At 45.7% G+C, this 27,858-nt stretch overlaps 1 protein-coding gene and 1 long non-coding RNA gene across 5 annotated transcripts in view; one reads left to right on the plus strand and one right to left on the minus strand.

Annotated features, from left to right (window-relative positions):
• The first annotated feature begins 368 nt into the window (after positions 1–368).
• LOC148111819 (uncharacterized) lies at positions 369–25,788 on the plus strand. Its single transcript, XR_015730231.1, has 2 exons — positions 369–528; positions 25,355–25,788. It is a non-coding gene; the product is annotated as an uncharacterized LOC148111819 (long non-coding RNA).
• The window catches only part of NTNG2 (netrin G2), a 51,596-nt gene continuing 26,200 nt past the window's right edge, over positions 2,463–27,858 (minus strand). For 2 of the 4 annotated variants that reach the window (XM_060684588.2, XM_087879999.1), the window contains 9 exons: positions 26,600–27,243; positions 20,489–20,661; positions 19,743–19,763; positions 16,991–17,131; positions 12,842–12,916; positions 6,172–6,246; positions 5,101–5,268; positions 4,329–4,466; positions 2,463–3,652 (listed from right to left, as the gene is read on the minus strand). In XM_060684588.2, the coding sequence (XP_060540571.2) occupies positions 3,429–3,652; positions 4,329–4,466; positions 5,101–5,268; positions 6,172–6,246; positions 12,842–12,916; positions 16,991–17,131; positions 19,743–19,763; positions 20,489–20,661; positions 26,600–27,243 (1,659 nt within the window). In that variant the 3' untranslated portion in view covers positions 2,463–3,428. The remainder of the gene's footprint in view (positions 3,653–4,328; positions 4,467–5,100; positions 5,269–6,171; positions 6,247–12,841; positions 12,917–16,990; positions 17,132–19,742; positions 19,764–20,488; positions 20,662–26,599; positions 27,244–27,858) is intronic. The other 2 variants (XM_060684590.2, XM_087880000.1) reach the window with 1 other exon arrangement.

Genomic DNA, 27,858 nt, shown 5'->3' on the forward strand with positions numbered 1-27,858 from the left:
GACTAGGAAGGAAGGAATATCAATCCTTCCATTCCCCGCCATTCAGTCAGAACTGAAGAAGCTTCTTGGATGAGAAGGGAAACGTCTTCAAGGAAAAACAAAGAAAGCCCAGTTGCCTTTTGAAAAAAAAAAAACCCACTTTTGGGACAACTATGATCTGGATGATTGAGAATCTCCATAAATCTATGTTGAATGTGGGTCACTTGGGGTTTTTCCCCCTGTGCATTGGGGGGGGGGTGGCTTAGCTTAATTGACACCCCGAGAAGAAAATTTGATAAGAGAATCCTTGCTGATCTCTTCTGAAATCTTCCAGAAGAGCAGCTATTGTATCCTGGGCAAATAGCTTCCCTACTTTCTGCATTTTCCAGATCCTGGATGGAATTTCCCATGGGAAGGACTTCATAGCTCATTTCCCCAGGATCCTTTCAGCATCGTTGCTGCAATTGGCCGCGAGATCTTGGCTCCTGATTTGGTTCAGGAAATGGAATCTCTGATCTGGCTGCTCGACGCGATGAGGAACGAACATGGGTAAGCATGCAGAATCCAGTTGATCTGGTGCCATCAGACTGGATGCTCTCTTATCAATTTGACTTAGTTGGCTTCATAAAGCTGAGTAGATCAAGAGACTCAATAGATCTACTTTTGAGGCCTCCAAGGCTAATTTTTGTGTGTTCCTAGAGTGGGAAGGGTGCCTTCCCACTAAGGGACCTTGAGTTCCCACTCAAGGGACGCAGTGGCTCAGTGGCTAAGTCTCTGAGCTTATCAATCAAAAGGTCGGCAGTTCAGCGGTTCGAATCCCTAGTGCCGCGTAACGGGGTGAGCTCCCGTGACTTGTCCCAGCTTCTGCCAACCTAGCAGTTCGAAAGCACATAAAAAAAATGCAAGTAGAAAAATAGGAACCACTTTTGGTGGGAAGGGAACAGCGTTCTGTGCGCCTTTGGCGTTGAGTCATGCCGGCCACATGACCACGGAGACGTCTTCGGACAGCGCTGGCTCTTCGGCTTTGAAACGGAGATGAGCACCGCCCCCTAGAGTCAGGAACGACTAGCACATATGTACGAGGGGAACCTTTGCCTTTTAGAGTAGGAAGACAACCTCATCAGAATCCATTTCTGGGGAGTTATAAATACCTTGGTAGACCCTGAAGCCAACCAGAGACGGTTGGAAGTTGTGGATAACTTTGAGAACCTTCGTAAATGCAGCTTCAGGAACCTTCTAGATCATGTCTTCCATCTCTATTTCTGTTTATTTATATCTTTATTTAAGCGCGCAAAGCATGTACCTGTTCGGCACTCGGTGAGTAAAAGGTTCGCCACCACTGGTATAGAGTCTCTTGCTTGAACAGGGGGTTGGACTGGAAGACCTCCAGAGTCCCTCCCAACTCTGTTATTCTGCATTCTATAGATTTAAGCCATTTCCCACCCACCCCCATTCTTCCCTTTTATTCAGCTCTTATCCGACGACAGTATCAGGGGATGAGGTTCAAATCCTGAAAAGATGTCGACCCTTGCTTCAATCCTAGCCAACTTGATCATCCTTTGTGCATTCGTTGCCTTCCTATCGAAAATCAACCAGTCTGAAGGAGTTCTCCTCTCGCAACTCAAAAGAGGGTTGCAGGGTGGGCGTGGCCATGGTGGGTGTGGCCTAGTTGACAACCTGCACCATGGCAGCGGGGTTCGCCCTCCCCAGGCTCCGGAGGTTTTTCTCGAGCCTCTGGGATGGTGAAAACAGACTCCCCAGGCTCCGGAGGCCCTTCTTGAACTTCCAGTAGGACCGTTTTTTGCCCTCCCCGAGCCTCAGGGCGCGCCCTGCACTTACCTGCATCCAAAACGGGCCTTGTCAGGACTCCTGGGAGGGGCGTGGCAGGGTGGGCGGGGCCAGTCAGGAGTGGGATTTGGGAGTTCTCCGAACTGCACAGAATGTTAGCTAGAGTTTCTCCTGAACCCCCAACAGCCCACCCCTGGAGGGTTAGCTCCTGGTTTAAAAACTAGGAGCACCTAACCATCATAAAGAGCCTTGGTAGTACAGTGGTCTAAAGCACCCTGTTATTAAGACCAGCTGCCTGCAATTACTGCAGGTTCGAATCTCGCCAGGCTCAAGGTTGACTCAGCCTTCCATCCTTTCTAAGGTAGGTAAATTGAGGACCCAGTTTGTGGGGGCAATAAGCTGACTTTGTATAAATATACAAAAGGATGAAGGCTATTGCTTAGCGCATTGTAAGCCGCCCTGAGTCTCTGGAAAAGGGCGGCATATAAATCAAATTAAAAATAATAATAATAATAATGAGAAAAGCTAGTCTGTTTACGTGCAAACTCTCAACAAACCCCTAATTCCATCTTTGGCATCAGGAAATGCGAAGTGCCAATTGCTTGTCCTTTTCACAATCTTTTTGGAACGATGCCCACCAAACCAACGCGTTAAGTCTGCAAAGCTGGAAGAGACAAATTAATCCGAGATCTAACAGCAATTAATAAGTTGCTTTTATGTAATGGATTATAACACCATAATATTTCAGGTAAAATGTTTTTTTTTCTCTCTCTCTAAAGGCTGTAGTAGTTCACCTGATAGTTTTTTTTTTTAAATCTCCCCTTCCCCCACTCTTGATCATTCCAACAAATATAATTCTCTACCAAAAAGAAAGAAAAAAAAAAGAAGAAGAAGAAAAGAATTGAATGGCAATCTGTTCGGCAAAGCCCGGAGGAGTGTGATGTATTTTTGGCGTAATAAAAAACCAGTGTTGAAAACTGAAGACTCTTAACCAAAGAGTAAAAAACGGAAAACAAGTCCAAATAGAAAAAGAAAAAAAAAAGAGGAAAACTTAATAAATTCAGCAACTTGATTTCTTTTAGGCCACGTTATCCTTGGAGGCCTGAGCAAAAGAAGACCCCCTAAAGTTCCTTCTTTTCCAATTTTGTACCTGCCAGCCTCCGTTTAGCCGATTTCCTAAACATCTTCCTAAAAAAACTGGGCTGGAAGGAAGAAGAGAATTTGGAAGGGAAAGAGCAGTGCAACATAAATGCAAGATAATTTTGCCCCCGAACCCTCCCCTTTTTTTTTGGAAGCTACCCCTGTGCAAAGGAGAGCTCTGGACAATTTCCCCCTCGGGAAGATAGTTGGAAAAATTGCAAACACTTTACAATTTCCCCCCAAGTCCTCTTGAGGTGTCCTTTCCTGGCTTGGTGGACCCCATAACAGGTATCTCTGTATGTTCCTTCAACTGATGTCCAACCAAAGATCTCTGTGAGGAGCAGGAACTTCTGTTGAATCCTTCAACGCTTGGCCAACAAGGACCAAGAGACACCAGCTCCGGCTGGAGGATGGGTTTTTTTTTTTCTGAGCTCGCAACATTTTCGGGCTGTCCCAATCCTTTCTCGCTTCCGCTCGAGCCTTTGCGTGGGATTTTGACGGAGCACCTTCCTCCTCCTCCTTCAGAGGTCCAAGAGTTGTTGCATGTGTAGGCTCACCGCGCTGGCCACGAAAGCTGAAAGGCTGAGATACGTCCTGGAGACCGAGTCGCACTCTGTGTCCTCCCCTTCGCACTTGGTTTGTTCGCACAGGATGCCCTTGGTACCCGGCGGGCAGAGACACCGCTGGTTCTCGTAACACGTGCCTCCATTTTGGCAAATCAGGAGTTCGTCGTCGCAGACGTTCGCTGTGGAGAGAGAGGGAGGCGTTGGAAGTGCTAGGAGTCGGAAGCCAGGGTGGGGAGGGAGGTTGGGGGGGTGGGGTTGCTCCCCCAAATTAAAATTCAAAGCGGGCGGGCAATAAAGGTTTTGCCAGTGAGATTTGATGGCTTCCGAAAGGGCAGTTAGATTTGCAGAACTGAGTCATGTTGAGTCAGGAATGAGAGACGGTTATGGATGGATTCAAAGACAATGTCTCTCAACCTTGGTGACTTTAAGATGAGTGGACTTCAAGTCCCAGAATTCCCCAGCCAACTTGCTTTAAGATGCTTGGACTTGCAGTCTCAGAATTCCCTAGGCAGTATGCTTTAAGATGAGTAGACTTCAACTCCCAGAATTCCCCAGCCAGCTTCTTTTAACGTGTGTGAACCCCAACTCCCAGAATTCCCCAGCCAGCTTCTTTTAACGTGTGTGAACCTCAACTCCCAGAATTCCCCAGCCAGCTTGCTTTAGGATGTATGGACTTCAACTCCCAGAATTCCACTCATCTTAAAAGCCTGCTGGCTGGGGAATTCTGGGAGCTGAAGTCCACAGGTCTTAAAAGTCACCAAGCTTGAGAAAGGCTGTCCCTGGTTCAATCAGGCTGGATTCAGGACAGCCAATCAACTCCCACACCTCCATTCAGAAAGGGGAAACATAACTTACGTAAGCAACCTTGCCTCCAGTAGTAGCCGGGCAGACAATCGTCGCATTTCGGCCCTGTCACGCCCGCATCTTTGCATTCGCAATAGCCGGTCTCATTGCAACGGTTAGCCAGCGAGCCAACTCGGTTGCAGTTGCAATCTGGAAGAAACAACGGACCAGCCAAGTCAGATCTACGGTGGGAAAACCTCGGAAGTCATCCCTAATTCTGACGATGGTGATGAGACTGGGAGCAACTCTGGAAATCCTGTGCGTATGGACCTCTTCACGGGTTGGGCTTCCAAAATTTTAGCAACCGGGTTCTCTGCCTAGGGTGTGGCCTAGGTGGGCGTGGCCTAGTTGGCCTCCTGCACCACGGAAACTACCCAAGGAGAGAAGCAACCTGGAATTAAGGAGAAACTTCCTAACAGTGAGGACAATTAACCAGTGGAACAGCTTGCCACCAGAAGTTGTGGGTGCTTCATCACTGGAGGTTTTTAAGAAGATACTGGACAGTTACCTGTCTGAAACAGTACAAGATCTCCTGCTAGACCAGACTAGAAGTCCTCCAAGGTCCTTTCCAACTCTATTCTGATTGTTTGTTTGTTTGATTGATTGTTCATGCAATCAGAAGTCAACCAAATGGATCTGAAGCTACCCTGGTGGCTTCTATTCTTTTCCAAGAGGCAACTCTACTTTCTGTTTTGTTTGTTTTTGTTTGTTTTCTTTGAAGACGTTTCGCTTCTCATCCGAGAAAGCTCCTTCAGCTCTGGCGCCTTCCACGCCTTCTACTCACCTACACACACGTTCTCATCGTCCAGCTCGGCCGAGCTATTTCGGAAGTAGCCAAGCCGACAATACTGGCAGTGCTGTCCCCGAGTGTTATGCTTGCAACTAATGCAAGTCACCAAGTTCAGGAAATCGATGAAGCTGCACCGATTGGAGTGTCCGTAACATTCACAGTCTGGCCGCAGGGAGAGGGGGGAAAGAGAGAGAGAAAGAACATGGTCTGATTCATCAGGTGGCGTGAAAGCTAGTTGAGAAATCAAACAAAGTTTCCGGAGCTTCTAGAACCGTGCTGCGGAGAAGCCCATCTCTGCATTCCGTTGGGTGGTTTTGTTTCACCCATAGCTTGGTTGAGAACCTCACGGAAAGATGAAAGAAGCAAGGCAGGAGGAGAAGACACGTCTGGGAGACCTTTGAGGGAGCACGCAACCAGAAGGCCACGCCTTGCCTTGACTTGAGACTGTGTGGAAATAAGGAGTCCTTCCCCTCCCTACCCAATGACCACGCCGTGGGTCTTCTTGAGATGGGAAAAATGAGAGGAGAATTAAACCAGGTTCCCTCAAAACTCAGGTGAGGTCGAGGATGATTAAACCCTCACGTTCTTCCCCCAGACTTTCAGGGAACACGTAACACGTTGAGGCAGGACATGCTAGTTTACGACACACAAGAAACAGAGCTCCAATGAACTCCATCAACCACCAGACTTTAATCGTCCTCTTTTAACGACCCCATAATCCCTTGTGTGGAGTCTGGGCAACTGAATGGAGCTGAGTTTTTTTTTCTGGCCGGATGCCCTTCCTGTTGCCAATGAGGAGTTTTGTTCAGCAGATATATTCTCATTGTACCCAGAGAGAGAAATAACTGCCGCCAGATATCTACCTAGGATCGAACTCACAGCCTCCTGATTGAGAGGCGAGCGCTCCACCTCTGGGCCACGAACGCCACTCACCCGTCAAGACTTTATTACATCAGAGAAATCAAAATAGTGGGCGAAGGTGACCGTACAGTTCCACTTTCTCTGGACACATGGCAGGTTTTCCATTTCAACACATTGGCTGCCCTACCTGTCCTTAAGTCTTACCTGGAAACGTTTCAATAGAGATCCGGACATCCGATTCAGGTTTGACCTCGATGGCTCTGGAAGTCTCGGGCAAAACTTGAGAATAATGTTAAAGAAGGAAAAAAAAAAACAACCACCCAAAACAGATCTCTTTTTTCTCTCTCGCCCCCTTTCCCTTGTCCACAAACACAAGCTATTGTCAAATCGGGGGTTCCTCCTTTTAATTATTATTTATAATTAATAATAATTAAATTATTAATTAATTAATTGGGACATCTCTTTTCTCTGCTCTTGGCTAAGAATCTTTAGAATGGTGGGAAGGGCCATAAGTGGGAAAAATGGTCATAAGTCCCTTATTTCAGCGACGTAACTGTGGGCGGTCCCTCAATGAGCTGTTGTAAGGCGAGGACTACCTGTATGAAAATCATTGTGCTAAACGAATAGATAAAGGCGGTCCTTCAGTTGTTAAGTGAATCGGATGGCCATTAAGCAAATCCGACAGCCCCCCAGGACTTGGTCATAAGATCACAAATGCTGATCACATAACCCTGGGATGCTGCACAACCGTCATAAATCCAAGTCAGTGGCCAAACGTCTGAATTTTGATCACGTGACTGTGGGAATGCTGCAACAGTCATTAAATGTGAAAAACACAGCAACCGTCGAGGAGACACAGCGACTGGTTGGCTAGTGTCCAAGTTTCGATCACGGGACCGTGGGGGTGCCGGGAAAGTTGTAAGTGTGAGGACAGCCACTTTTTTTTTTCCCCAGTGCCATTGCAACTTCGAACGGTCACTAAACGAGTGGTTGTAATTTGAGGACTGCCTGTACATTTGAGGTGGAAAAACCCGATTTTGGAGACGTTTGGAAAACAGGAGATTTATTCAATGAAAGAAGGAGGCTTTTAAGAAGAGATTGGAAAGCTTTGTCTGAAATGGTGTGGGATCTCTTGCTTTTAAGCAGGGGGTTGGACTAGAAGACCTCCGAGGTCCCTTCCCACTCTGTGATTCTGTTAACTATGCTGCTGGCACAGGGCGAGGAAAGAGACACCAGCCAAGAGCTGGTGACCCCAGCTGTCCTCTTCCCCTGGCATTGCCTTCCTTACATTTGCAACCTGAAGCAGTTTTTATGACTGCAGTAATTCCATTAGAGTTCGCTCTGGCACACGCCGGGCTCTAGAGATGCCAACTTCGACATCTTGTGGGCAGGACCAGCCGCTTAAGACACGTCCACAGTTCCCTCCTTCCCCTCTGAATTCTGACATGTGCACTGCTCGGTCCGTATCTCCTCAAGGTCCTTTCCTTCTTGACCGCCCTCTAAATTTGAAAATTGAGCCGATGGAGAAGTTGGCAAGGCCGCCTTTCTGGCTCCTGCATCCTCCTCTCTTCCCTCGTTGAGCCCCACGGCAAAATTATCTAGGGCAGTGATGGAGCACACACGAGCGTCTGGGCCGCAATCCGGAAGAGGAGCTGCCCAGGGTGCATGCAACCACCCGAAAATCAACTTCGTGTTTCAGCTACTGAACCTCCGGTTTCAGCCAGCTACTCTTCCGGGCTTCTGGCGCGCATGCACATACAATGATCAGCTAGCCGGCGCGAATGCTCGGCAGGAAAACAGAAGACCAGCTCTGTAGTTTCCGGCACTGCCACATGCAAAAAAGCCAGCTGATCGTCGTGTGCACATGCCCGCCAGAAACCCGGAAGACGCACGGGGGACGCCACACGTGCCAGGCGACATGGCTCCATGTGCCACTTCGAGCACGCGTGCCATAGGTTCGCCATCACGGATCTAGGGTCCCAAGAGGCGCCTTCCTCTCTCACCCTGGACCTCAAACAGCTCGCAAATCCTATCGTGGTTTCGAGTTGCCTCTTTAGATCAAAAGGAATGAAAACATCAGGCAGCGAGGAGGAGAATTGGATGTTCCTCTGGTGCCTGGCAGCCTTAGAACAGGTGTGTGCTGCAAGATACAATCCACAGGAGGGAAAGAAGAAAGGATGCTAGGCTATTCGGGCATCGCTGCGGTACTTTGCCTGCCAATCTCTGCCTCAGTATACACACACACACACACACACACAATTTTTTATTATACGTTTTCTTTTGTTATACATCACATTTCCATTTCTGCAACGACAGTGTACTGTCTGAATCAAATATCTTTTGAATACACGTAATATTATACCCCTTAATTATAGCCATTTTTCTCATAGTATATACCAGTGACGGCTAACCTTTTTGCCGTCGCGTGCCAAAAATGGGGGGAGCGCGGGGGAAGCCGTGCGTGCATGTGCCCACAGCCATAATTCAATGCGCCCTGCCCCCCATTGCATGCGCGCATGATTCCCTGTGCTTTTGGCACACGATAGCATGGTGGGCCCGGTAGGCCCGTTTTTCGCTCTCCCCAGGCTCCAGGGCCTTTCTAGTCCCACTGGAGCTGAACTAGGGCAACAGTCGCATGCATGCCTACCAATAGCGTGCCATAAATTCATCATCACGGGTATATACAATATAATCTTCACTTATGGTCGTTCTATACAATTAAATCTGTAATCAAATGTAATCCAATAATAATAGTAATACTAATACTGCTTATAATGTTATGTATGTATGTATGTATGTATGTATGTATGTATATATATATATATATATATATATATATATATATATATATGTAGGTCTTTGGTTATTCGGGTCTTCTCCCATGTAAAATTGGAAGTGTCTTGGCGACGTTTCAACAAAGTCTCATTTGTCATCTTCAGGCTGGTGTTCTCGGCAATGTTCTTCACATTGCTCCTGGAAGCACGAAGCCGAGAACACTTATATAATGCTTATATATCATCTATCTATCTATCTATCTATCTATCTATCTATCTATCTATCTATCTATCTATACATCGTTAAACTTCTGCTTCTGTTTTCTAACCATTTATAAAATAAGTCCCATGTTAATACCCTGTTTCCTCCTTATCCTTGATTCCCATCGTTAACCTGTCCATTTCGGCGCAGTCCAGTATTTTCCTGATTACATTTTCATCTTATAGGTACTGTGTACTTTCGCTTTTCCAGTTTTGTGCATACATAATTCTCGCTGCTGGGCCTCGGTATCCTTTTTTTTTTGATCAGGGCCTGACAGCTTTTATTTTTTTTTCCCCGCGACTCGCTGCCAGCAGTCCTGTTCTGAAACCTCCGAATGAGACAGCACATAAACCACGTGCCCCGGCCGAGTGTCAGCAGCCAGCCAGCGCTCGCCCGAGAGCGTGGGTGGAAAAAGAGAATTGTGCGCTGGAAACGGTGTGTGTCTCTCTCTCTCTTTCTTCCGGCAGCTGATAAAGACGGGGAGTTCCCCCTCCAGCTCTCTCTTGTGACTCGCGAGTGGGCCCCTCCACCCGTTCCGGCGCGACGCCGTCCTATTTAGCCAACGTTTTTTAAGCCTGATGTGGTTGTTAATTCATGTGGTGCCCACCTCTGGCTGGACTCCTGAACCCCCAAATCTGGCCTGAGTAGGCTGGGAGAGGGATGGAAAACCTGACCCAGTTCATCCTGGAGTTATGACCACGGTTGGAACCAAGGATTCTGTCGCTAAACAAAGCAGTTTCTTTAAGTGACTCACGCCTGATTTTAACCACCATTTTTTGGCCAGGGGGGAGGGGGTTTTGAAGGAATGCCTTGCAGTTGTTAAGTGGAACACGCGGCCATTAAGTCAGATAGTCCTCGACTTGCAACCGTTCGTTTAATGACCATTCGAAGTTCGAACGGCACCCGGGGGGAAAAACAAAAGCGATTTATACATTTTTTTCACACTTACGACCGTGGCAGCCTCCTCATGGTCACGTGATCGAAATTCGGACACTTGGTAACTGGCTCGTACATGTGACGGTTGTAGCATCCCGAGGTCACATGATCCCCCTTTTGCGACCTTCTCAGAAACAAAGTCAACGGAGTAGCCAGATTTGCTTAACGACCATGTTACTAAACAACTGCAGTGATTCACTTAGCAACAAGAAAGAAAGGTCATAAGAAAGGTCATAAAATGGGGAAAAAATCACTTAATTGGCTTGCTTAGCAATGGAAATTTTGGGCTAAATTGAGATCATAAATCAAGGATTAATTCTAATCTATTCCATATTATTCCATACTATTCCATTCCATTCCATTCTATTCTTATTTTATTCTGTATTCTATTCTATTCTATTCTATTCTATTCTATTCTATTCTATTCTATTCTATTCTATTCTATTCTATTCTATTCTATTCTATTCCATTCCATTCCATTCCATTCCATTCCATTTTTATTCTATTGGCTTGACCCCATCCTTGCAGTTTTAAATTTATAATTGGTTTTAATTGGGTTGTTTTAAATTGATGGCCAAAATTATTTAATGTTTTTAAAATTGTTTTTAAATTTTATATGTTATGTTTTTACCGTGGCTGTTCACCGCCCTGAGTCCTGTTGGAGAAGGGCGGTATACAAATTAAATAAATAAATAAATAAATAAATAAATAAATATTACATTCCATTTCTAATTTCTATTCTATTCTATTCTATTCCATTCCATTCCATTTTTATTCTATTACATTCCATTTCTAATTTCTAATTTCTATTCCATTCCCTTCCCTTCCCTTCCCTTCCCTTCCTCCAGATCAATCTTCTTATCACCCTGGATGTTTCTCACCTGAGAAGTTTTAGGAGTTTCCCTTAACAACGGTTTCGAAAGGCTTCCATTGATTTAGCATTTTATTTAAAGGGAGGGAGGGAGGAGAGGACGCAGCCACCAGTCTCTGCAGCTGTTCTTCGAAGAGCATCATTTCCCCCCCCACCCCAAAATTGGGGGGACCCTGACTGCCATTATCATAACCACCCACCCACCTGCCTATCCCCGGGGGATTTGGGAAAGAGCTCCATGCAGGAGAGAAAGCCGGTTAAAAATTCAAAGCATCGTCTAATTAGGTTTGAGTGTGTCAAACCAGGATGCCAAGGTGCTCAATTACGTGTGCCCTTGGATCACTCGGAGTGTGTTCGGAGACGACTCCTTGTGAAATTGCTTCTAAATAAAGCATATTTGCCTGCAATTTGAACACCTGGCTGAGTTGCAGCCATATTTCTCCTTTTTTCTCATCTTCTCTGTCACCCATGAGTTGAAAACCTGGGATAGGATAGGTTAGATAGAACAAGTCTAAATATAGAGGCGTTCAGTTTTTAAAAGTCTGTGATCTAGCCTTCACTACTCCTATCAACCACTAGAGGGCATCTTTTCATAGTTCCCTGTTGCCCTCTAGTGGACATTTGCAATCCCAATCTGGTAGCTCAGTCTACCTGAATCCAGGTAGTCTTTGACTTACATCTGGCCCGCGATTCACCCCCTCACTGCTTGCTAAGACATCTCAGGCATCTAAGACGGCTAAGACATCTAAGCCTATTAAATTGAGTTAACCTCAAACTTTTTTTAGTTTAGCCCTCTTTAAAACCAGACAAGCAGAGAAGCTGGTCCCATCCTGGTCTATGGCTCAGTGCGAATCCATGCGATGATGATTCGTTCACTCATTTATGGTTGAAGGCCAGTCTGTTTCGGTATCTACATCTTGAGAATGAATGGGTTAATCATCAAACATGTTTTTGACTGATGCCCTGAGGTTTGGATACCCATAAATCACCCAATTTGTATATTTTGCAACTGATACGATGTTTCCCCCCAAAATAAGACCCGGTCTTATATTAATTTTTGCTCCAAAAGACGCATTAGGGCTTATTTTCCAGTTAAGTCTTATTTTGGGGGAAATACAGTACTAAATGCCTCCGTCTGGTTGACGATCTTAACTGGGGCTTATTTTGGGGGGTAAGGTTTATATTACGAGCATCTTGAAAAATCATGCTAGGCTTATTTTCCGGTTGGGTCTTATTTTGGGGGAAACAGGGTAATAAGTGAGGAAGCTGGTTCCCTCCAGATGTTTTGAACATCATCTCCCACAATCTTTTGCCATGGGCCATACCAGGAGCTGATTGGTGTTCAAAGCTTCTGGAGGTCACCCGATTGGCTCTTTTTGATCTATGAGCCTCCTGGAAGAAAACCTGAACCTTGGAAATGAGGTATGATATTGTCAAGGTCAGGGCTCTTCAAACTTGTCAACTTGATGGACTTCCAACTTCCAGAACTGCCCAGCCAAGCATGGCTCACAGAGGAATTCTGGGAGTCGAAGTCCACGAGTCTTAAAAGTTGTCAAGTTTGGAGAGATGCACTTCAACACTATTGTACAGCTCCGTTTATACGGGTGCCGTGTTGATCCCCCACCCAGAACAAACCGGATGTTTCCTACATGCATGAAGACAATTTGATCTTCCCCCAAGGCATTTAAGGTCCCCTTGTTATCACGGAAGCCATGCCTATCAGCACAACACAAACACTGGCACAAAGAGACTCAACAGCTCCTAATCTACACATCACTTTGCTTTCCTTTGTGGAAACACTTTTTTTCTTCTTCTTCTCAAAACATCCTAAAAACAATCTCACCACTACTTAGCACCATCTTTGGGGTCTACCACTGCTTCTGAAGCTCTCTCCAGCCATGTCAGCTCACATCAACACACACCGTAGAGCACAAAGCAAGGAGGATGGACGATAGCAGGTGGAAAGGAGATATTGTGCTACCAGATACAGTTCCTACAGGAAGCTAAATGGCCATAGCAGGTGTTTCTTACCTTCTGGGTCCACGTCGATCTTGGCTGGGGTGACGTTATCTTCCAAGGAGGCCACCCCAGAAGAACTGGTCCTTTCTTGCAAAGAACAACACAAAATTCCAATTATGGTAAAGTGACGATGCCCCCAAACCAGGGGTGAAATCCAGCAGGTTCTGACAGGTTCTAGAGAACCGGTAGCGGAAATTTTGAGTAGTTCGGAGAACCGATAAATACCACCTCTGGCTGGCTCCAGAGTGGGGAGGGAATGGAGATTTTGCAGTATCCTTCCCCTGGAGTGGGGAGGGAATGGGGATTTTGCAGAATCCTTCCCCTGGAGTGGGGTGGGAATGGAGATTTTTCAGTATCCTTCCCCTGCCACGCCCACCAAGCCACGCCCACAGAACCGGTAGTAAAAAAAATTGGATTTCACCACTGCCCAAACCATGTTCTTGGTATGAACTTACCAAGACTATTTTTTAAGCTAATGGAATCTTTGCTTGACTTCAGCGTAGTGGCATCTTTCCACTTGGAAGGCTCACCTCCATTCCACTCCAACATTTTATTCATGCAAGAAAGTGGACGACGCACATAACGGCTTTCCATTAACAAGAAAAGAGAAATAGAATCGCGTGGATGGGGGGAATCTTCAGGCGTGGTTCCCAACAAACATCCAAGAAAGTTGCTATCCTTTTAAGAGACGCCGTTATATAAATAAGCAACAGAAGAGGCCTGTCACTTTAGAAAGGAAGATGGTTAGGAAGATGATCAAGAAATCTTGAGCTCAGAAATTGTTCAGTTGCTCTTCTTCTTCTTCTTCTTCTTCTTCTTCTTCTTCTTCTTCTTCTTCTTCTTCTTCTTCTTCTTCTTCTTCTTCTTCTTCCCCTTCTTCTTCCCCTTCTTCTTCCCCTTCTTCTTCCCCTTCTTCTTCCCCTTCTTTCTCCTCCTCCTCCTCCTTTTCCTTCTTTAAAACCGTATTTTAAAGAACTTGGATAAATGGAAACGGCAACACGTGGATATTAATGGGGCTTTCAACTAGAATAGGAAGATGGCCCGGCACAAATTGGCAAGGGCTTAATTAGAGTCACAATAAAAGAAGCTGCCCTGAAGGCATTTTCCTTTTTTTTGCATAGACACCTTCCCCAGTTCAGCTTGTACAGAGCCTTATTAATTCACCTAGCCCTGAGCTGCCAAGGAATCCCATAGACATTTATGGATGGCTTTTGCATCGCCTCCAGAGGAGAGGGAGGGAAAGAAGATCAGCTGCATCTCAACAGCCATAAAGGTCGGGAAATAATAATAATAATAAAAAAGTAGAAAGCAAAGCCTGTGAAGATTTGGAATGGAAGACGCCGCTTTGTTTGTTTTTTTTTAAAAAAATCCAAATAGTAGCATGAAGGAAGTGGCCTTACTCCTTCCCTGTTGAAAGGTATCGACCAGAGGTGATAGTCAGCCGGTTCAGACCGGTTTGTCTGAATCGGTAGCGGAAATCGCTGTTCTACTTAACCCCATGCCTCCTTTTAGTGTGCACTGCGCATGCAGCCAGCAAACCGATAGTAAACCGGTTCAGATTTCACCACTGATCAAGATCATGAGAAGGGATAGTACCATTTTATACTGCACTGGTGAGGCCACACTTTGGGAAATGGCGCCCAGTTCTGGTCGCCACAATGCAAAAAAAGATGTTAAGACTGAGATGTTAGGACTGAGTAATAATTTCCGTGAATATCAAAATAGAACGAGCCTTTCTGTGACATTCCATAGTAGCAAAAGTTACGTTTTGAAGACCATCAGAAGGCAACAGATGCTTTGGGGAGGTTGGAGAAGACTCCTGAGAAGACTGTGGACAGCCAAAACGATAAACCAATGGTTCATCGGACAAATCATTGCAGAGTTTTGACTAGAAGCACAAATGGCCAAGCTCGAATTATTCAATTAAGGACACATTAAGTGAAGACCCTGCCCTCTGGAGAAGACAGTGATGCTAGGAAAAATGGAAGGAATGAGAAGAAGAGGACAACTAGAATCTAGGTGGATGGAAAGAGAAGAAAACAACCAGAAACTAGATGGAAGTAAGGAGAAGAAGAGGACAACCAGAAGCTAGGTAGAAGGAAGGAGAAGAAGAGGAGGACAACCAACTGTAGTTGTGATGGCTATGCTGGAGGAAGATGTGAAGGACCAGTGAGGGACAGATCATCCCGATGAAAATCTATCTCGGTGGTTACTGAGACTCAATATCAACTTGATGGCACCTAATCTATCAAAACTAATTTGCATGCAATATCGAAGCCAATTCCTGCAACTTAATGGGTCTTGGAAGATGTAACTCCTTTAGCTGGTAGATAAATCAATTCCACTTCAGATGATGAATGGGCAGGGACCATTTTTTTAACCACCGAAGTCGAGGTGCGATTGGTTGAAAAACAGAGTTAAGGATTAATTTTATCGACTGAGCTGTAATTTATGTGTTCGCTTTTATATTTCGCCTTCTTTCCGAAGCTTTGGAAAACAGCTGGTAGCCTGATCTAGTGTATGTTATTTCAAAAAAAGGCATCTCTGGGGGGGGAAGAGATTTTATAAATACCATATTCAAGCAACTTTATGCTTCTTCTTCTTTCTTCTTCTTTTTTCTTCTCTCCCTTTCTGAATAATCGGAATGCTACATACTGATTGAGAGCAATTTGACCCTCATGGCTTGAGTTGGATGGACATTCCACATATCTCCCCCCACAGAAGAAGAATATAGTAGGGAAGATTTCTCCCATCTATTTTGGATGACACCGTTGGAAATTAGTGAGCAGGTGATGGGCATGCTCTCAAAATGGCTTCCATTTTTGACCTTGGCCAAGGACAAGACTTCCAGTTATCAAAAGATCGTGATCCACTCATTACCTCCACTCACAAACTTTTCTGCAAGAGGGGGTTCCATTTCTGTTGTCTTGAGTGGGTGCTGATCTTACCAAACATCAGAAAACAATCAAGCTCGGATACTGTATATAAAGAGGGAGCAAATCACACTCCTGGCACTGATGATGTTACCTAGTTGGGTAATGAAATGTCTCCAAGGAAAAAAACAAGCTCAGAGTCCACCGAAGATCCCATAGTCGTCGTTCTCCTCTTCCTCCTCCTCCTCTTCCTCCATACCCCACTCCCTTCTAGCACTGATGATGTTGTCTAGCTGGGTAATATACAGTCACTGTTTATGCACAGAACTGATAAAGTTAGCTAGTTGAGTAATGAAACATCTGCAAGAAAACGACTGCAAGCTTCAACTCTGAGCTACAAATATTCTCTTTTATTGATATCTCCCTCTCCCCCCCCCTGTATACCTATCCATTTCTTTCTATCTATCTCTGTCGTATATCTCTATCTACCAGTATCTGTCTGTCTGTCTGTCTATCTATCTATCATCCATCCATCCATCCATGTCTGTAAATCTATCTATCTATCTATCTATCTATCTATCTATCTATCTATCTATCTAATCTATCTATCTCTGTCTGTTTATCTATCTATCTATCTATCTATCTATCTATCTATCTAATCTATCTATGTCTGTTTATCTATTTATCTATCTATCTAATCTATCTATCTTTCTCTGTCTATCTATCTATCTATCTACCTACCTACCTACCTACCTACCTACCTACCTACCTATCTATCTCTCTGTCTCTCTATCCTATTATCTCTCTCTCTCTGTCTCTCTCTCTCCCTCCCTCCCTATCTGTCCTATTATCTGTCTGTCTATCCATCCATCCTTCTTTCTTCCACTGCTTCTGAAGCCCTTCCTGGAGAATGTTGCACCTGCTACTCAGCAGGGAGGGCTTGGGGGGGCCCGTTATTAATGGGATCCGTCCCACGGATGATCTTCCCTTTCATTAATTAGCTGGGCAAACGCACAAGCTCTCCCGCCGACACGTGGGAAGCCTTGCGCCAGCAAACAGACTGATTTTTTTTTTTACATCCAGGCTCCCCATCCATCCCCCTACGAGGAAGGGGAGAGCCTAGCAAGCCAGAGCAGGTCAGAACCTTCTCGCCTTACCTCTCACCGACACGGCGTCGGTCATCATGGCAGCAGGAAGCCAAAGCTGGCAAGAGAAGCACGGAACTAGGCTATATCTACTGGGTCTACCTCAGGAGGGGTGGGAGTCTCAAACTAGGCTCAGCACCCACCTGGTTGCTGCGTTGTAATGAGGGGAGCGGTGGGCACCCAAGAGGATTCCGTGGCGTAGGTGGTACTAATCGTGGTTTTGGAAATGCTAGTTGTAAGGACGATAATTGGACGGTTAGTTACTGGCTTGGGCGTCTCCTTTGCTATCCAGAGAGAAATAAAGATGGCAGAGGAAAAGGAAAAAAAATAAAAGGAAAGAAAATCAGAACGCCAATCCCTTAAGAAAGACCTCTCCGATTTCTGTGGCCTTGGGAAATGAATCCACTAATCTATCTGCTCATCTACTACAGGCAGTCCTCCTCCACTTAACAATCGTTTGTTTACGGACTGTCCGAAGTTGCAACGGCATGGGAAAAAAGCGACTTAAGGCCTCTTTTTTTCACACTTAGGACCGTCCATGGAGGGCAAAAATACCGCCCCCCTGCCGTGGTGCAGGAGGCCGAATAGGCCACGCCCACCATGGCCACGCCCACTCAGCAACCTGGCAGAGTTGCTAAAATTTTTGAAGCCCAGCCCTGAACTGAGCCGGATTCCATCCAAACAGTTTCAGACAGATTTGAAAAAAAAAAAAATGATCGATTGGATCTGAAGACGGGATGGGAGTCAACCGAGTCCGATACCTTAAAATACTCGGGCGCCTCTGCAAAAGAATCATTTTGGGGCGCCTTCGACGAGCGGCGAGGAATTGGAGCCGCTCCTTCGCTTTGTCAAATTAGTTTGAAAACCCCAATAAATTAAAGTTTCATTGAGTCCATTGGAACCTTCAAATGTTTCCCCCCCCCCCCAAAGCCCCGTAGCTGTCAAGCTCTACACTGTTTTTTTCTCTCGGGTTTAAATTGGGTGTATAATCTCGACCGCCGTAATTTGCAAATTAATGTGGCGGTACGAAGGATTTTAATGGACCGCCTCCTTCTCGAATCTAGCCAGTTGGGTCTTTTCAGCAAGCCACATTTGAAGCAAAACGAAACTTAGCCGGAGATGTGAAGAATTCATTTCCCTTTCATTGCCTTTCCCCCAGCAATCAAATTATTTTCCGCAGCCAATTAAAAAAGCCTTGTTACTGGAAATGCATCCCAAAAGTTAACTTGGTGAAAACTTTGCTGCAGTTTCTCTCTGCAAGAGAAACACAGATAGTTCTCAACTTACAAATGTCTGTTTAGTGACCGTTCGGAGTTACAACGGCACTGGAAAAAGTGACTCATCCCCGTTTTTCACACTTACGACCGTTGCAGCATTCCCGTGGGGACGGGATCCAAACTCAGAGGCTTGGCAACCGACTCGTATTTATCCCAGGGGTCAGGCGATCCTCTTTTTGCGACCTCCCAACAAGCAAAGTCAGTGACGACCAGAACAGAGCCCAAAATTCCTGTTGCTAAGTGAGACATTTCAGTGAGTTTTGCCTCACTCTACGACCTTTCTCGCCACCGTGGTTAAGTGAATCACTGCCGTCGTTAAGTGAGTCACACGGTTGTGAAGTGAATCTGGCTTCCCCACCGATCAAAAGGGGATCGCACAAGTCTGGAAGGGCACTGCAACCGTCATAAATACGAGTCAGGTGCCAAGCATCTGAATTTTAATCACGTGATCCCGGGGATGCTGCAGCGGTCGTAAGTGTGAAAAACGGCCGCCAATCCCCCTTTTTCAGTGCTCTTGTATCTTTGAACGGACACTAAGTGGACTGTTGTAAGTTGAGGACTACTTGTATTGGATCTCCTGCCTATTATCATGATGATAATGATTTGAGTACAGTGGTATTGACTGGAGAATATGAAGACACTAATATTTGGATAACTTAAACCTTAAATCTCTAAAGGTTGAGACGATTCAGTCAACAGAACCTGCTTTTTATCTATTTTTGCAATTTATGACCGTCATTGCCAGCCTTCATGACAGTGGTGCAGTGGCCTAGAGGTGGCGCTCTCGCCCCACAACCAGGAGGCTGTGAGTTCGATCCTAGGTAGAGGCAGATATTTCTCTCTCGGGGCACGATGAGAATATATATCCGCAGAACAAAACTCCGCGTTGGCGACAGGAAGGGCATCTGGCCAGTAACCCTCAGCTCCCTTCAGTTGCCCAGACTTCACCCCGCGAGGGGTCGTTAAAAGACGATGATGATTGCCAGGCTTCGCGACGGTCGTATAGCGAGGACTCTCTGTATCATGCTGCAGGTTCATTCCTAAGTATCACACACCTCTCAGCCTAAGAAAATTGGCTGGGGACTTCAGCCATCGAAAGCAGTCTCTCTGATTTATAAGAGTTTAATTTACTGCCTGCGAGGCTCTTAAGCCGGAGATGGGGGAAAACAGCCATCCCTCTCTCTCTCTCTCTCTCTCTCTCTCTCCCTCCCTCCCTAGCATTCTTCGAAAAACACTTTATTTCCTTCCTCTACGCCTTGCTAACAAACCTCTTGGGGGAAAAAAGAACACACCGGCACGACAAAGACAATGAAGTTTCCGACCGTACTCAAAGAGAGATGTTTGACAGGCAGGGAGAGGAGGCACAATTAGAGAAGCAGACTTCTGCTTGGACAGATGTTAACGGAGACCGGGAAAAAAAAAAAAAAAGATGGAAGGGGGGAAAAATAATAAAAAATTTAAAAAAGCTCCTTTTTTTGCCATCAAACAGCATCCGCCGGGACCGTGCCAGCGAGCCTCTCCGCATTTCAAAGTGGGTTGGCGGTTTTTTTGGGGGGGAGCGGGAGGTGTCTCCTTCTTTTTTGGGTCTTTTTTTAAAATTTTGTTTCGTTTTACTTACTGCCAAAATTTGGAGCCGCACCTGGAAGAGAAGAAAGAAAAGAAGGAGGCGGTCAAGAAGGATAGGGCGCCAGACAGGAGGCTAATTATGCCGCCCAGAGTCTGCTTGTAGGGCAGATGGGGCGGCATAAAAATGTAATCAATCGATCAATTAATTAAAAAGACTGCTATTTAAGGGGGCTACCACAAAGAAGAGGGGATCCACCTATTCTCCAAAGCACCTGGAGGCAGGGCGAGAAACAATAGATGGAAACTATTACGAATAACAGAGTTGGAAGGGACCCTGGAGGTCTTCTAGTCCAACCCCCTGCATAGGCAGGAAACCCTATAAACCACCGCAGATAAATGGTTGTCCAATCTCTTCTTGAAAACCTCCAGTGTTGGAGCACCCACAAGCCGTCCTACGGATTGTCAAGAAATATCTCCTTAGTTCTAGGTTGCTTCCCTCCTTGGTTAGTTTCCATCCGCCTAGATTCATTCCCTGTTTTGGAGGATGAATGGAAATTGACGTGCACGGAATTGACCAACCAATAGCGCTTCCATTCTTTCTGCTCAAGGTTTCAGTGGATCATTTCCGGGACGAGTCCTTTTCTAGACTTTTCTACTTCCCTGTCTCCATCTCTGCAGGCTTCCCATGGAACTGCGTTGGCTTTTGGTGGTTGAGATGATGCTACACCTCAAGGAGAAGATGCTTCTCCTTCTGGTGAGGGGACTTCAGCTCGCAGCTGTCTTCCCTGCCATACTTACACACGTTAGGAGAGCCGTTGGGACGGGGAAGGTAGGATCCAGCTCTCCAAGACTTGCTGCGGAAATTCTTCTTACATCTGCCACAGTCCTGTCCCGTTGTGTTATGTTCACATTCACACTGGAGACTTCCTTCCTTGAAAATGCACTGGTTGGCATGGAGATTACATTTACACCTGCAGGGGAAACAGAAGAGAGCAATGAGGTGTGACCCTCTGGGCTATCTGCAGAGGTATTTAAAAATGTATGCCAGGCTCTTTCGTGTTGAAATCCTCAAAGCAGGCTTGCGCTGGCATCACAGAAATATTAAAACAGAAAGGCATTCAGAAATCATTAAGTAGCAGAACATCCAAAGCAGGGCCCCGCATTTGAATGAAGGCACCAACTCTCGGGAACTAAAAGCCAGGATTTGTCTGAAAACTAAGAGGTACAGATTAGGAAAAAAATCCTGGCAAAATCATAGACCCTGCGAAGAGGGATCTTGGCAGTCCTACTGGACAATCGCTTAAATATGAGCTAGCCGCGTGCGGCAGCTGCGCAAAAAAGCTAATACAATCCTCGGTTGTATAAACAGAGGCATAGAATCAAAATCCCGCGAAGTATTAGCACTGTTTTATAAGACCTTAGAACAGGGGTGAAATCCAGCAGGTTCTGACAGGTTCTGGAGAACCGGTAGCGGAAAATTTGAGTAGTTCGGAGAACCGGCAAAATACCACCTCTGGCTGGCCCCAGAGTGGGGGGGGGGAAAGGGGATTTTGCAATATCCTTCCCCTGGAGTGGGGTGGGAATGGAGATTTTGCAGTATTCTTTCCCTGCCACGCCCACCAAGCCACGCCCACTCCGACCCACACAAAAAGACCCCGAAGGGGGAGACTCTCTGCAGCAACACAAACGTTCATTGCACATATCTGGCCCAGGGGCCGTAGTTTGAGGACCCCTGATTTACTGCAATATAAAAAACGCAAATAATTTTTCTGCGGACCACCAAAATTTTCTCACGGACCACCAGTTGGTGACTGCTACTCTAGAAGACCTCTAAAGATCCTTTCCAACTGGATCTGTTAATTCCATTATCCTCTAAGGACGAGGAGATCAGCCATGTCTGAAATAGCTGCATGTACCTTTGAAATTGGGGTTTTTTTTGGAGACAGGTGTGTATGTGGGGGTCACTATTTCATGCCTTCCCAAACAGCCAGATCTAAACAAAAGAACGAAATCAGCAAGCTGCTCTCTTAAAAAGTTAAGCAGGCAAGCAAATAATTCATTGACAGCAAATCCATGAACAGCAAATTATATGAACCGCAAATTAATGTTGCCATGGGTTGGGTCAAAATCCTGAGAGATGTTCCAAGGACGAGGGGAAACAGGTTATCCAGAGAAGACAAAATGTATAGAAATTCAATGAAACCTTCCTTTAATCGACAATTTGGGGCGGACGGATTATCCCGGGGAGAACTGACAAAATTTATGCCACGTGCAAAACTGCATCCATTTTGTAATTACACGATTGACATTTTTATGCCTGTTTTCTAATTACGCCAAATATTTAATTGTGTCGTCGTGCAGTTATGCAAATGATGTGCGTTTATATAGACGAGAACCACCGCGTCAATTTTGCCAGTTTGTTTTGGAGACAATGGACTTTGCTTGTTTAGGATTTAATTCCACGCTGGCTGGAAGATAGATAGATAGATAGATAGATAGATAGATAGATAGATAGATGGATGGATGGATGGATGGATGGATGGATGGATGGATGGATGGGGATGGATGGATAGATGGATTACAGATAGATTAGAGATAAGATGATGGATGGATGGATGGATGGATGGATGGATGGATGGATGGATGGGGATGGATGGATAGATGGATTACAGATAGATTAGAGATAAGATGATGGATGGATGGATGGATGGATGGATGAATGGCAAGGAATTTTTAATTAGAGGACTTCTCTGCAACGACAACCAATTGTGAGGTCCAAAACCTCATGAGATCTTAGTCAACCAAGATTTAATTGATCACTCTGTACTAAATCAGCCACCTCAGATCATGGAATTTGGGGACAACCTCACAGCCAGCAAAAGCTACAGCCCCCAAATCCAGTTCCAATTTTGTTTTGTCCGCTACCGTGGCCCCCATCTGATGGGATCCTCTCCAGCTGGAACCATCAACCCTCTCCTCCTTAAATGAGGTTCTTTCTACCTTCTCCGCCTTCGGCCCGGCCTCCTTAAATTACAGCTCAAGCATCCCTGATCTGGAGCTTGGCGTGAAGCATGCACGGTCAGACAAAGCTGGCCTGGATGTCCGCCTTCCTCCCTTAACCGCTTTCGTTCCGTCTCGTTGCGCTGTCCCCTTGTTCCGCTGTTCCATTATCTCCCTGTACTTGACAACCTCCTTGGGAGTCCACCGTCTCTTACACAGATAATTGCTGTTCCAAATCAAATAATCAATGCATATTTAAGTAACGATCAGACAATTCCTCGCCGTTGCGCGGGGGCCTGTTCGACACTCGAGAGTTGATCCCTTCGCAGCCCATCCGTATTTTGCTTCACTATAAGAACGAACTATAATCTACCGTTCCCGACAGATCGGTAGCAAAGATGACACGGGGGGAGGTGGTGGGAAAGAAATATCACACGCAACCAGCAGACAAGATGAAACAAAAAACACTCTGTGTTTTCCAGGTTATATAAGAGATAAAATATTAACTCATTTTTTTTCCCCCATCCTTTTCCCCCCATCACTGTTCTAACGAAGACTCATTTCAGAATGTTAATAAGCTTTGGGACTTGCCCCCTAACACCTGAGCCGCCTCTCTTTTTCTCATCAAGTCACATCTGGAGAAACATGTCACGTTCGGGATGTTACACATTAAAGGAGGGGAGAGGTGATCATTTTAGAGCAGGGGTGAGCTGCTGAGGGTTCGGTAGAACCTCTAGCTAAGATTCACTCTGCTCAACAAATAATTCCCTCAACACTGTCAAACTATTCACTAAGGCTGCACTACTATTAATCTTCTCATCCTTCCTATCACCCATCTCCTCCCACTTATGACTGTATGACTGTAATCTAGTTGCTGGTATCCTTAAGATTTATATTGATATTGTTTCCTGATTGCTTATTTGTACCCTATGACTATCATTAAGTACCTGATGATTCTTGATGAACATATCTTTTATTTTATGTACACCGAGAGTGTATGCACCAAATTCCTTGTGTGTCCAATCACACTTGGCCAATAAAATTCTATTCTGTGCAGTTCGGAGAACCCACAAATCCCACTCCTGGCTGGCCCTGCCTACCCCGCCCCTCCCAGGAGTCCCCACGCTAGTCGGGCCATGAAATATCTGCAAGAAAAACACCAAGCTCAGAGAGCACCAATCTTCCTCCTCCTCCACAAACCCTACTCCCTTCTAGCACTGATGATGTTACCTAGTTGGGTAGTGAAATGTCTGCAGAAAACAGCCCAAGCTCAGAGAGCATCAAGGACTAGCACAAACAAACACATCCCTGGATGTATTTTCAGGTTTTTAATTTCCTGGCGGATTCCCTTTATCTCATCCCCCGTTTCCCCCCCCTTTTCCTTTTCCTTTTTACGGGGTGAAATTCTTTGTGGAATCGAGAGCTTGCTTTCACACAGTCAAAAGTTAAAAAAAAAAGGCGTAATACCAAGTCAGCCCATTACGAGAGCCAGAGACAGATGGAAAACGTTGCGCCCACCCGAAGGAGGTTGGCTTCCAGCCCGCTCCGTCACACGGGTAGAAGACAAGCAATGTGAAAATCTGAACCTCGGTTTCGCTATAAATAGAGCCCACGTTTAATTCACAGGAGTTATGGGAAGGTTTTCAAAGATGCTGTAACCATAAATCTATTTATGGGAAGTGATAAGAGATTGTTGAAAATCAATCCTTTCGCAGGTCCTTCTGCCTTGCCAGCCTGGTTAGCAAAGGATGCCACGCGTAGGAGATTGTTCCTACTACGAGCAGCCTTAAAACGGGTGGACTGCAACTCCCAGAATTCCCCAACCAGCATGGAATTCTGGGAAGAGGAGTCCAAACATCCTCAAACGCTGTTCCAACTCACTGCTTCCTTCCAGCTTGGAGGCTACTGGGGTGATACGGCACCTCCCTTTTCTACGCTCTCTAAAATGTACTCTGCTCTAAAACTAAAATCAAGGTGAAAAGAGGAAGATTTAGTAGTTCATTCTTCAAATCCATATGCATATCAACTTCCATTATCCAGGATTTCAAGACAGTAGAGTTGATTTCTGGAGCACAGAACCAACCTTCCTTCCTTCCTTCCTTCCTTCCTTCCTTCCTTCCTTCCTTCTCTTTTTCTCTTTTCCCGATCCTGTTTCTGAATTAGTTTGGGGGTTTATGATGATGGTTAATTGTGAAAAAGATGTGTATCAAAAAGGAGGGAGGGAGGGAGGGAGGGAAGGAAAAATGGAAGGAAGGAAGGAAGGAAAGAGAGAGAGAAAGGAAGAAAGGAAGGAAAGAGAGAGAGAGAAAAGAAAGAAGGAAGAGGGAGGGAAGGAGGGAGGGAAGGAAGGAAGGAAGGAAGGAAGGAAGGAAGGAAGGAAGGAAGGAAGGAAGGAAGGAAGGTTGGTTTTGTGCTCCAGAAATCAAATCTACTGTCTTGAAATCCTGGATAATGGAAGTTGATAAGTTGATAGGAAAGAAGGAAATTAAATTAAGAAGGAAAACATTGCAAGGTACAGAGAACATGCAAATACTTTTAGGCAAAGTGAGGAAACTTAATAATTAGTCCGTAATTTATATGCATCTCCTTAATTGGATGGCTCATAATGGGAGCCTTCAGCTCAATGCTCATGTCATTAACTTCAATTTCACTCTGTCTATCCAGACAACTTCAAGATCTCCCGGCTGTTAAATAAAGGAGAAAATTAGATTGACCAGCGAAGATGTCTCTTCTGATCTTTCCTGCTTCAGGTGCTCCCTATGCAAAGCAAGAAGAAAAGAGATTGAAAAGATTGTCCTTCTGTCCTTCCTTCCTTCCTTCCTTCCTTCCTTCCTTCCTTCCTTCCTTTCTTTCTTTCTTTCTTTCTTCTCTGCCTCCTTCTTCCTTCCTTCCTTCCTTCCTTCCTTCCTTCCTTCCTTCCTTCCTTCCCTCCCTGCCTCCCTCCCTCCCTTCCTTCCTTAACTCTCTGCCTCCTTCCTTCCTTCCTTCCTTCCTTCCTTCCTTCCTTCCTTCCTTCCTCCCTTCTTTCCTTTCTCTCTCTTTCCTTCCTCTCCCATAGCTGTAGCGATTCCAATAAAACTAGTTTTCCTTCCCCATCACCTCGGATTCCTCCATTCTGCTGTGACGTGCCAGCCCTTGCTCACCAAAGACGGACTTTCTGGTTTCTATTCCTGTCGCAGCCTGGCACCTCCTCCTGTTACTTATTAGATCAATAGGGGCAGGATGGAAGGACTGGCATAGGAGGAGAGGAGAAAGGAGGAATAAAAATAATATGTCCTTTAAAGGAGAGACTCATAGTCGCACCACAATCCGCCCGACTGCAAACTTTCTTGTGCCAGGCAGAACAAGAGGTGAGGGTGGGTTGAAGAAAGAAAGAAAGGAAAGAGGAAGGAAGGAAGGAAGAAGAGGGAGGGAGGGAGGGAGGAAGGGGATAAAAGAAGGAAGGAGGGCAGGTTGAAGAAAGAAAGGAAAAGGAAGGAAGGAAGGAAGGAAGGAAGGAAAACTGAACCATTGAAGTAAAAGGAAAGGATTGTAAACGAAAGAACAATCATTCATATTCACCGCTTCGCTTTCTTGTCGCTAAGTAAGTACAATAAAGCAACATTTCACTCTGGAGAATTTCATCAAAATGTTGTTTTCTTTTAGCGAAAAACAAAACAAAAACCCAACTACCCCAGAAGCAATTTCTTTTCCATCAAATAAAAAGGGTTTTTGTTTGTTTGTTTAAAGAGAAAAATGCCACAAGACGTCTGACGCCCTTTTTCCTGTTCTGAACCGAGCGAGCCTTTTCCGGGAGATGCATCCTGACAGCTTGGCCGGTCGGGTACCCAAAAGATGCCAAGGACGGACGAATTAAAAACGGGGGGGAAAAGAGAAAAAGCAAAGCAAAGAAAGCACGGCTCCGATTACCTGCCTGTGACTTCAATATTGGAGATGGCGTAGAAGTACTTGTACAAGTTCTCTCTCTGGACGTAGGTGCCGCCGAGCGCCGGTTTCAAAAGCCGCATCCTCAAATCCGTCACGGTGAAGAAATCCTTCAGGCCCTTGGCGCTTTCCAGCCTGGTGTAAAGATTGTCCATGTTTCGAAGTTCGGGTCCGGCAAAAATGGCGAAACGGTCCTTCACCTCGAATCTCACGTCCTTCTCTTTCTTGGACCCCACCCAACGGGAATATTCCTCCGTGCAGATGACTCTGTTGACGTTGGTGGTGGACAGCTCCCTCACTTTCCGCGCCGGCATGCCGAAAGCTTCGTTACATTCATCCGCGTAGTACTGGTAGGGGTGCCAAGTCCTCCCGTTGTCCAAGGACTTCTCCAAGATCATCTTGGTGGGACGGCCGTACTCAAAAGTCAACACGACGTCGTCGGTCAGCTCGATGGTCTTGTTCCAAGACAAGGTGATGTTGGCCAACAAAGGCTTGGGATAACGGCTCCAGGTCACGCTCTGCCAGTAGGTAGCCAGGCCTTCATCTTCTTTATCGAACATCAGCTTGGGAGGATGGGCCAGGTCTGGATTGGAAGCATCACACTCGTCGCTGCACAAGTACGGGTTTTCCTGGAGGAAGAAGAAGAAGGAGGAGAATGAGAGGAGAAGACAGGGAGGTTAGAATGAAGAACAATAGGGTTAGAAGAGACCTTGGAGGTCTGCACAAGAACAACCCAGAAGTTACAGAATGAACGATAAGAGGAGAGGAAAATGAGAGGAGAAGAAAGGGAAGATCGGAAGAGCTTAGAACATAGGACAATAGGGGTTGGAAGAGACCTTGGAGCAGGGGTGAAATGCTCCCGGTTCGGACCGGATCGCCCGATCCGGTAGCGATGGCGGCAGTGGTTTGGAGAACCGGTAGCAAAAATCTCTGCCCCCCCTCGTGCCCAGCTGAGCCGCGCGATCATCAGAGGCTGTTTTTTTAATTTTTAAAAGCAATTTTCTACAACCTCTTCGGTTGAAAAAAATGCTTTTAAAAGTAAAAAAAAAAGGCTTTGATGATCGCGCAGCTCAGCTGGGATCGTCAGAGGCTTTTAAAAGCATTTTTTCTACAACCTCTTTGGCTGAAAAAAACGCTTTTAAAAGTAAAAAAAAAGGCTTTGATGATCACACGGCTCAGCTGGGATCGTCAGAGGCTTTTAAAAGCATTTTTTCTACAACCTCTTCGGCTGAAGAGGTTGTAGG

The sequence above is a fragment of the Pantherophis guttatus genome, chromosome 16, assembly GCF_059756535.1.
Source record: "Pantherophis guttatus breed Tessera chromosome 16, ASM5975653v1, whole genome shotgun sequence".
NCBI classification, from domain to species: Eukaryota; Metazoa; Chordata; class Lepidosauria; order Squamata; family Colubridae; genus Pantherophis; species Pantherophis guttatus.